We start from the raw sequence: 10,974 nt of genomic DNA on the forward strand, positions 1-10,974 counted from the left end.
CTCGCTGCCTGCAGGCAGTGCCCTCAGCCCTGCTGTGCTTTGCAGAGGAGCTGCTCCTGGGCAGAGCTGTCTCTCTGCAGCGCTGACCACTTGCCCTGAGCTCCCTCTGTCCCAGGAGCCCGGCTCAGTTCTGCAGCAGAGGACCAGCCCAAGGCATTTTAATGACCCCTCAGGTGGGTTTGATGATGTGTCTCTGAACATCAGACACTCAGAAGCTGCTGAAGAAACCTCTGAAGAAATCAAAGTTAGATTCAAACTGCAAAGTTTCTTGTGGCTTTAATGGGTCCCACTGAGGGACACTGTTGACAAACCTCTCCAGGCTCCACTTAGAGCAGAAATGTGCAGGCAGTGATGGCAGGTAGGGAAAAGCAAAGGAAAGGTGGCTCTGATGCTGAGGAAACCTGCATGTGTTTCATGAAGCCAAAGGGCCAAGCCCTGACCCCATTAACCAAAGAGCCAAGCCGTGACCCCCAGGCCCTGGGAAGGGAGATCCTGTCCCTCACCCATTGCTCAGGGCTCTTCCTGGGGCAGTGGGTGATGGAGATGTGCACCTGCCAGGCTGCTGAGTAGGGACAAGGGGGCAATGAGGCCCCAGTGCTGCAGGGGACTGTGCCTCCTCACAGGCATCGGTGGCAGAAAGAACAGTCATAGACACATGAAGAGATTGCGTTTGTTGGGTGCTTTCACCTTTTCCACAACTGTCTGTCTTCTCCACCACAGGCTGTCCTATGGTACTGCATCACCTGTGCCTCTTTCCCTGCAGGTTGTACTCACCCACCCAGCTGTCCCACCTTGCTCTCACACAAGCATCTTCCTTCCTTTACTGATATCTCACCATCTTCCCTGGCTCTTCCTTGAAATGTTGGGTTTTGGTTTTTGAAATCTTCCAAAAGCCTTCCACTGCTCCAGACTCCTTCTGGGTGATCTGTTACACTGCAGCACTGCTCTTGGAGTGAATACTTTTTGTCCCTGTGTACAGCCTGGACTTCCCCAGATGCCCTTACTGGAGTTATTTCATTCTCATGCTGTTTTCCACTATGAAGTAAAACTCCACCATCTCTGAAACCTCTCTTCAAGCACTCTCAGGTTACTCCTATTCTGTCTGGAGTCTCCACACCAGTAAGCCCAGAGCGTTCAGCCTCTCTATACTGGTCATGTGCTTGAGGCCTCCAAACACCATCTTGGGAGATGTCTGGGAACCCTCCAAGGTGTTTGCAGATGAAAGCATAGTGATCATAGTCCAGGAAAGACAAAGTGAGACTTTTTACCAGCACCTGTAATGGCAGGACAAGGGGCAATCGTTTTAAGCTGAAAGAGGGTAGATTTAGATTTGTTATAAGGAAGAAATGTTTTACGATGAGGGTGCTGAGAGACTGGACCAGTTTGCTTGGAGAACGTCCAGGGAGGTGGCATCCACAATTTTACTGGGCAATGTGTTCCTGTGTCTTTCCACCCCCACAGTAAATAATATCTTCCTTATAACTAATCTAAATTTCCCCCTTTCAGTTAAAAGCTTTTACCCCTCATCCCATCCCTACAATGCCTGATAAAGAGTCCCTCCCCATCTTTTCTGTAGGCCTCCTTTAAGTACTTAAAGGCCTCTAGAAGGTCTCCCTGGAGCCTTCTCTTCTCTGGAATGAACAATCCCAACTCTTTCAGCCTGTCCTCATAAGGGAGGTGCTCCAGCCTCCTGATTATCCTTGTGGCCTCTTCTGGACCTCTTTGAGAAGGTCCATGTCATTCTGACGCTGGGGGCCCCAGAGGTGGACACAGCGCACAAGGTGGGGTCTCATGAGAATGGAGTAGAGGGACAGAATCTCCTCCCTCAACCTCCTGGCCACATTTCTCTTGATGCAGCCCAGGAAATGGTTGGCTTCTTGGGCTGCAAGTGCATGTTGCTGGCTCACAGTCAGTTTTCCATCTGCCAACACCCCCAAGTCCTTCTCCCCAGGGCTCTCAAACCACTCTTTGCCCAGTCTCTGTTTGTGCTTAAGATTACCCTGATCCATGTGCAGGACCTTGCACTTGGCCCTGTTGAACTTCATGAGGTTTGCATAAGCCCAGCTCTCCATCCTGTCCAGGTCCCTCTGGATGGAACATCCCTTCCCTCCAGCGTGTCAACTGCACCACACAGCTCGGTGTCGTTGACAAACTTGCTGAGTGTGCACTCAATCCCACTGTCCACGTTACCAACAAAGACATTAAACAATGCCGGTCCCAAAACTGACCCCTGAGGATGCCACTTGTCACTTGGACATTGAGCCACTGACCACAAGCCTTGGACTGTGAGTGTGCAGCCAATTCCTTATGTCTGAGCGGTCCATCAATCAAATCCATGTGTCTCCAATCTGGGGGTCTGGTACTGACAAGGCCATGGGGCTGGACCCAGAGGGGAAGTTGCCCTTTATGGGAGAGAGCAGCAGGAATGTGTGGAGCTCTGCCTGGGGATGGACGATGAGTCAGCTGAGAGCTGAAGGGTCATGGGGAACATTGTGGTAGGTGGATGTCTGCTATGGACCCCCTGATGAGGAAGAGGAAACAGATGGACATTCTTGATTCACCTGGAAGAAGCCCTGGTCCTCATAGCAGACCTAAACTATCCCAAAATTTGGTGAAGGGGCAACATACCCAAGTGAAAGCCATCCAGAAGATATTTGGATTTAATTACTATCATCATACCAACAAGGGTGACTGAAGAGGCAGTGAGGGGAGGTGTCCTGCAGGAAATGAGGCTTAGAAACAAGGAAGAGCTGGTCGGGGATGTAACAATCAGGGGTAGGAAAGTAGAGTTGAGGCTCCTGAGAGAAGGGAACAAGGCCAAGAGCAGGACTTCAGGAGGGTAGGCTCTGGCCTGATGAGGAACCTGCCTGGAAGAATTCCATGTCACATGATGCTGAAGAATTTCCTAAATTAAGACACCAACTTAATCAAAAGAGAGGAAGATAGCAGGGCCCACAGATATAGGCTCTACTTACAAAATAAAAAGCTGGAGTTAGATGTCAGACAAGTACAGGATTTAGAAATGGAATTACAGATTTTAAAAATGGGCTTGAGAAATCAGGAAGGCAGCTCAGTTTCTAGCAGAGCAGCATATAGTCACTAACACCAGTGACAATAAATGCAATGCATTCCCTGCAGTCTGGGAACTCAAGAGTAAGTCTTGGTCAAGATCCATAGGTTCTACTGGGAAGGCCCAGGTTCCTGTGGGCTGGCACCATGGATCCTGGTACCCTTGCCAGCAGATTCTTGGGGATGACCCACAGCTGAAGAGGCCATTGGGAACCTGAGAATCTTGGCCCTGTTATTAGCAGGCACAGGAGCATCCATGAACACTCTTGGGTCATCTGGGGTAACCTCAGGCTGAATAACTGCAGAAAAAGCAACGTCAAATGCCTGTGACAGAGCCCATCATCTTGACCCAATTTCTGAAAATGTCACCTTCCAACCAGGGAATAATTCAAGGGAGTCATGTGAACAGACCCATCAGGTCAATCCACATATTAAGGGAAAGGAATATTTATTATGCTGTGGATGCAGAAGGCAATAAGCATTGGATTGTGCCTCAGAATATTCAAGAAGAATGTCATCAAGCTCCTCCATGAGCTGAGGCAAACACTCTGAGCAGAGTAAAGGACAGTGAGTGCTGGCCTAACACGAAGAAGGATGTAGATCTCTGGGGTAGGAGCTGTCTGTCGTGTGCCGTGACCAGTGCAGATTACACTGGAGTAAAAGCCCCAGCCCAGCACCAACAGAGTGGAGGCCCACGGCCACACTGGAAGACTGATTTGGTGGGAGCTCTGCCAGTGACAGCTTGAAACACCAAGTGCATCTTGGTAGTAGCAGATCCTTTTAGTGAATGGACAGAAACCCCCTTGCAAAACCAACATGGTTGCCACCACTGCAGATCTCCTGTTGAACGCTGTTATTTCTTGCTGGGGTCTGCTCCACAGCACTGAGTCTGATCTCAGCACCGACTTTGTGGCAATAATTCTGCATGAGCACTGCAAAGCCTGGACATGACATGTCCCCCCTGGCTCTGCCAACCCGTGCGGCGGGGGAGAGGGAAAGGGCAGTGAAGGGGTTGGGTTTGGCTCTTGACCGTGGGGTGCAGCAGCGATGAGGAGTCAAGGGAGTGGATGGGGAGAGACAGGGAAAGGGACCACAAATTGTGATGTTGATTGTGAGGCCACTCCTGTTACAGGATCCTGATTGGCCAGCAGATGTCCCCAGTAATTTGGGGACAAGATGTTCATCATAAAATGACTCATCCCAGCTGAGACAGGAGAGGGACAGAGAGGAATGGGAGAGGCAAGTCAAGGGGAGCTGGCTGGAATGGGGATGATTTTGAGGTCACTTCAACATACTTGGGGATGGGAGGGGGTGAGGCAGGTGGAAGAGGCCCACCTGGGCTCTGATTCTGGGGATACCTCTGTTATTCTGACCTGAAAAACCACGAGAGACACAAGGGCCAGCAGGGTTCATGGCCACCATGCTAAAGGTCTAGCCCTGAGATGGGTGAAAAATCTTTTCCTTATCTCCAGGTTGAACATCCCCTCTTTCACCCAACACTCACCTTCCATCCTCTGAACATGCACCATGGTGCAGAGCCTAGTTCTCTATTCTTTATGGCCTCCTCGTAGGTGCTGCCAGGCTGCACTGAGGTCCCCCTCAGCCCTCCCTTCTCCAGGCTGAACAAGCCCAGCTCCCTCAGCCTCTCCTCACAGGCAAAGCATTCCAGGCATGGCCTCTCTTGGGGGCCATTCACCAAACCCCCTCCAGCTTGCCAACATCATTCTTGTCCTGGGGGTCTGAAATCTCGACACAGTAACCTGGACAATGCCCTCTCTTGATGTCCTGGCCGCACTCCTGGCCATCAAGCCCCGGGGGCAGCTGGCCTCCCTTACTGCCAGGGCACACGGCTGCCTCCTTCCCAACCCACCAAGACCTTTCCCATGGGGATTCTTCCAGCCAGGCAGCCCCCAGCCTGTGCCATTGACAGGGTGAGGTTGTCTTAAGGCCTCATGTACTTACTCTTCATGGTCAGGAGGTCTGGACTAGACATCTGCCCACCACAATTTTGCCCATGATTTTCTTTCCTCTCATGTTAACTCCTCAGCTCTCCGCTGACTCTCAAGACCTCACAGTTTCTCCAGGAGGTGGTTTTGGTCACCTTACTGTTACAGTAGCTACTTGCAAACCCTCTGGGCTCTCTAGTGTCCAGTCTAGACTTAGGCTATCAAAAATACCAGGCTTCCTGGCCTCTTGTACTCACTGGTTACTCTCGTTTGATGTTCACTACTGGTTACACCCACCAACATACACACCAATGTGACATGCACACACACCGGTCTTGCCAGTTGCTGCCCCCCACAGAACAGTTGGAAGAGCAACTGATGTCATCTACCTGGACTTGTGAAAAGGATTTGACACTCTCCCACATGAGATCCTTGTCTATAAATTAGAGAGAAATGGATCTGACAGATGAACCACTCGGTGGTTAAGGAATTGGCTGGACAGTCTGACTCAAAGATTGAGATCAGTGGCTCGATTTTCGAAAGGAAAGTGGTGATGAGTGGCGTTCGTCAGCGGTCAGTATTGGTATCGGCGCTGTTTATGATCTTTGTTGGTGACATGGGCAGTGGGACTGGGTGCAGCTTCAGCAAACTCTCCAGCAACACCGAGCTGTGTGGTGCGGTCTCCATGCTGGAGGGAAGAGATGTGCCATCTAGAGGGACCTGGACAGGCTGGAGAGCTGGGCCTGCGCAAACCTCATGAAGTTCAACGTGTCCAAGTGCAAGGTCCTGCTTATAGTTCAGGCCAATCCCAAGCACAAATACAGGCTGGATGATGAGTGGATTGAGAGCAGCCCTGCGGAGAAGGACTTTGAGGGAAAACTGGCTGTGAGTCAGCCATGTGCACTCACAGCTCAGAAAGCCAACTGTATCCTGGGCTGCATGAAGAGAAGGGTGGCCAGCAGGTCAAGGGAGGGGATTCTTCCCCTCTACTATGTTCTTGTGTGACCCCATCCATAGTACTGTGTCCAGTTCTGGGGGCCCCCAACATCAGAAGAACACAGACCTGCTCAAGCAGGTCCAGAGGAGGCCATGAAGATGATCAGGGTGCTGGAACACATCCCCTGTGATGACAGGCTGAGACAGTTGGGGGTGTTCAGCCTGGAGAAGAGAAGGCTCTGGGGAGGCCTTATAACAGCCTTCCAGTACTTCAAGGGGGCCTACAGGAAAGCTGGGGAGGGACTCTTTATCAGGGAGTGGAGGTATAGGACAAGGGGTAAAGGTTTTCAACTGAAAGAGGGGAGATTAAGATTAGATATTAGGAAGAAACCTTTTAATTTGTGTGTGGTCAGAAACTGGAACAGGTTGCCTTCTCGCTGGAACGGTTCAAGGCCAGGTTGGATGGGGCCTTTAGCAACCTGGTCTAGGGGAAGGTGTCCCTGACCAATAATCTTTAAGGTTCTTTCTAACCCAAGACATTCCATGAGTGAAAGATTTTATGATTATTCTCGACTTCCCATCAGCAGACAATGTCCAGCCACCTCCTGGGAGGTAAGAATTCGGTACATGCTTTGGAAGAATAATATCTTAATAATGAAGGTCACGCCCTCCTCTCGGCACTCCTTTCTCTCAGCTGTTATTGCTGAGCATGATGCCATATGCTGTGGAATATGCCTTTGGTCAATTCAGGTCAGCTGTCCCATTTATGTCCCCTCACAGCCACTTGCCCACCCGGAGGGTACCAGCTTCTGGAGGGGGGGTTGGAGAGACAGCCTTCCTGCAGTACGAACACTGCTGAGTAACAGCCAAATCATTGGTGTGTGATCAACACCGTTGGAGCCATGAGTACGAAGCAGAGCAGGACAGGGGCTGCTATGGGGGAAGTTCACCCCATCCCAGCCAGAGCCAGTACCGTGGGGTTGAGGGGTCTCTTCTGACCTGTGTTAATCTTTGATTCAATGAATCTTTCCCTTGGAGAGCTCTCTGAAGCCAGGATAGACAGAGGAAGAAGAAAAAAGAGAGAAGCAGAAATAGAGATATGAAATACACCAGTGTAAATACAGCAGTTCCTCAGAGGAATGTTTCTCTACTCCAAACCTTGGCAGGAAATCCATCAGATAAATCTGATGAAACAAGCTGACTTCTATCTGCTCAGGGACTGGGTGATGTTTGGGTACAGCATCATGTGGTCATTGTGTCTCAGAACTCCTAATCCAGCAGGAAGCCAATGGCTGTGAAGGGGGCTGTGAGGTCACTTGTGCCTATGCAGGTGATAGGCCACAGCAGGACCACGGCTGAGAAAGGGTCTGTGAGGTCACAGCTGGTAGGTCAGCTCTTGACTCAGGGCTGGGAGAGGACCTTTTAAGGTCCCGTCTGCCAGCACCTCTGCCAGGCCAGCAGAAGGCACCCAGCTGGCACATGGACTGTGAGATCCCCTCTGCCCAAGGGCCCAGGCTCACTCCAGGAAGGGGGCTGAGATTTGGGTTGTTGTGTCTCTTCTGCCTGTGAACACGACAGGAGAGCAGCAGGCACAGGGCTTGGCTGTGTCTACCCGAGAAGCTGTACAGCCAGCAGCCCTGGGAGATCTTGGTGAGGCGGCTTCTGTCTGGTTGGGTGAAAGGCCACAAGAAGGCAGAGGGGTTGGGTTCCCTGCTTGAAGGGTTGTTTCCCAGAGGGTTGTAGGAAACAGCAGGAGACAAAAACATTGTCACACAGTGCAGTTTGGAAGGTGGAGACTGGGCATGAGGAGGAAGAAATGTCACCCCAAGGGTTGTGCTGTGGCACAAGAAGTCATCCAGAAGACAGATGAGATCAGTCCATGTGTCTCTGATTCAGGGAACAGAGTGTGAGTGTGGCCAGACGTCAGTGAAGGTGTGGAAATGCCAGGGGCAGAGCAAGGTGAGGAAGCGAGGTGGGTGTCTACGGCCTGCAGGGAAACAGGAGCAGCTGTGGGACAGCGTAGGACAACCTGTGGTGGAGATGGCAAAGGGCGCTGGCAAGGCTGGGCATCAGCAAGAGAACCCAAGTCTTTGCCCCCTTGGGTACAGCCATCGTCTCTGGCACCAAGGCCTATGAGGGGACATGTTGTCCTCAGGCACTTGGGGGGCCTCATTGCCCCCTTGCACACCCCCCATAGGGCTGGGAACTGTAAACCCATTGTCCTTCACTCAGCATCACCCACCCCACATCCCACTGGCACCAGAAGAGCCCTGAGCAATGCGTGAAGGACACGATCTGCCTTCCCAGGGGCTGGGGGTCAGGGCTTCACCTTTCTGCTTCATCAAACAAACCCCGGCTTTTCTCAGCACCTGAGCTGCCTGCACTTCCCTTTGCCTACCTGCAATCATGGCCTCCAATTATCTGTCCTAATGAGTCTTTGGGGAGGCTTTGCTGGTCATGGTCCTCAGTGGGACTCCTTAAAGCTTCAGGGTACTTTGGGTATTGCTTTTTATATCAAGCCTTGAGAGGTTCGAGTAATCTCCTCTCAGTACCTGAGGGTCAAATACACCAGGGGCTCATTAAAATAAAACAAGCCCTAAGGAGCCATGTCTCTTCCTGTACTTTTCTTTAAGTCTTCAAGACTTGTACAAGTAATTGGAGCAGTTTCCTCATGTAGTTATGGATGAGTATTTCAAAGAGCTTCAAATAAAATGAGGTTTTATTTTCAAGGGTGTATTTTGTTACTTTTGAGTGTAGAGAAGAGGTGATGTCAGCATTCTCCAATAGATACTGCTGCAGGGTCTCTCCTAAAGACGTCTGGACAGGTGGAAAATCAATTCCTTCAGGTCTGACATAGAATGCACAACCTTGGTAAACCCATGCTGGATTTTTCCAATCACCTCCTCCATTTGATATCTGATATTTGAAACATTCCCCAACAAAATCCCTAAAACAGTCCTCATTGCCTCTTCTCCCCATGGCCATGCCACTTTGGAAGCTCCCCCATCATCTGACCCCTGCCCAGACCCAGCCGTGTCCCATGCTGATCTTTGCAGACAGCCTTGCTCCAGGGTCTGCCGGGGTCTGGGCCAGGAGAGAGGCCGGGCAGGGCTGGCCATTGCCCCCACCCACGCACTGAGCCCAGCAGAAGGATGGAGATGGTCTTGCAGAAAGACTCGTCCATAGCCCTGGGGTGAGTAGCCAGTGCTGGAAATGGCTGATGAGAGAGGCTGGGGGTTGATGAAGGCCCTGGGCCACCCTCCTCGTCTGTCCATGCCACCAAGGGCACAGACCAGCCTCTTCTCTCCTGCACCTGCATGTCTTTGATCCCTTCCACAAGCCCTGGCTCTGCACCACAAATGCCCTGGTGTGAGTCCTCAACCTGTGTGGTCACTCAGTGTGAGTTATATGCTGATGGTGTTCTATCCCCAGTAATTTCCATCCCAGCCCAGCTCCCTCCAAGCTCTCCTACCTCCCCTGCCCTCTCTCCACCTCTCTCCCCAGCAAAGTCCAGTCTGGGCTGGTCCCAAGGCAGTGCCCACTGCAGGGTGCTCTGGGCACTCACCCCACAGCCTCAGCGCCTCTGAAGGGCACAGCATCTCCTCGGGGGCACAGAGGGGTCAGCCCCAGAGATGGGAAGCATCCATGGCACAAGGAGAAGGAGGTCAGGGGCACCCTGCATCCCCTGCTCTCCTCTCCAGCAGATCCTGAGGGGTCTGCAGTCACTCCGTGCCACCCTCTCCCCTCATAATAGTACTAGATGCCTGAGGCAGTAAAGGCAGAAAGTGTTTTCATTCCCGTTTATTCCTGCCCTAGTAAGGATGGATGCCAGAAGAACAGTTTGTGGGTGCATTTATTTTGCTTAAGGACACAGAGTGCCTGGCTCCTCCTTTACACAATGACCATGGGTCTGACAAGACAGGAGAATACTGATGTGGGAGGGAAAGACTAATGGAATTTCTTTGTAGAACACATAATCACAAAAGGAAAAAAATAAAAAAATAACTATATCAAGAAGGAAAGACATGCTTAGGTTGTCATACAGTGGGAGTAATTTGTAGAGAAATGAGAGTCTATGGCTGCCGTAAAACGTCCAATCAGTTTCCTCAGGGCATCCTTGATCTCCTGGTTCCTCATGCTGTAGATGAGGGGGTTCAGTGTTGGAGGTACCACTGAATACAGAACTGCAACCACCAGGTCCAGGGATGGGGATGAGACGGAGGGGGGCTTCAGGTAAGCAAACATGTCAGTGGTGATAAAGAGGGAGACCACGGCCAGGTGAGGGAGGCACGTGGAAAAGGCTTTGTGCCGTCCCTGCTCAGAGGGGATCCTCAGCACGGCCCTCAAGATCTGCACATAGGACACCACAATGAAAACAAAACATCCAAATGTTAAACAGGCACTAAAAAGAAGCAGCCCAACTTCCCTGAGGTAGGAGTGTGAGCAGGAGAGCTTGAGGATCTGGGGGATTTCACAGAAGAACTGGTCCAGGACATTGCCTTGGCAGAGTGGTAGTGAAAATGTGTTGGCCGTGTGCAGGAGAGAATTGAGGAATCCAGTGCCCCAGGCAGCTGCTGCCATGTGGACACAAGCTCTGCTGCCCAGGAGGGTCCCGTAGTGCAGGGGTTTGCAGATGGCAACGTAGCGGTCGTAGGACATGATGGTGAGGAGAGAATACTCTGCTGTAGCACAGAAAAAGAAAAAAAAGAGCTCTGTGGCACATCCCAAGTAGGAGATGGCCCTGTTGTCCCAGAGGGAATTGTCCATGGCTTTGGGGAGAGTGGTGGAGATGGAGCCCAGGTCGAGGAGGGAGAGGTTGAGGAGGAAGAAGTACATGGGGGTGTGCAGGTGGTGGTCACAGGCGATGGCGGTGATGATGAAGCCGTTGCCCAGGAGGGCAGCCAGGTAGATGCCCAGGAAGAGCCCAAAGTGCAAGAGCTGCAGCTCCCGTGTGTCTGCGAATGCCAGGAGGAGGAACTCATTGATGGAGCTGCTGTTGGACATTTGTTCTCCCTGGGCATGG

General features: G+C 51.6%; 1 protein-coding gene across 1 annotated transcript; it reads right to left on the minus strand.

Moving 5' to 3' along the window:
- Positions 1–9,980: 9,980 nt before the first annotated feature.
- LOC141936020 (olfactory receptor 14J1-like) lies at positions 9,981–10,610 on the minus strand. The gene has a single exon (XM_074852754.1). The coding sequence runs from the start codon at positions 10,608–10,610 to the stop codon at positions 9,981–9,983; it is 630 nt and encodes a 209-aa protein (XP_074708855.1).
- Between the last annotated feature and the right edge of the window lie 364 nt (positions 10,611–10,974).

Source organism: Strix uralensis, chromosome 31, assembly GCF_047716275.1.
Source record: "Strix uralensis isolate ZFMK-TIS-50842 chromosome 31, bStrUra1, whole genome shotgun sequence".
In the NCBI taxonomy this organism is placed as follows: domain Eukaryota; kingdom Metazoa; phylum Chordata; class Aves; order Strigiformes; family Strigidae; genus Strix; species Strix uralensis.

Bases quoted from the DNA above. Each gene is read 5' to 3' on its own strand.
- LOC141936020 (XM_074852754.1), bottom strand. From the start codon at position 10,610: ATGTCCTACGACCGCTACGTTGCCATCTGCAAACCCCTGCACTACGGG.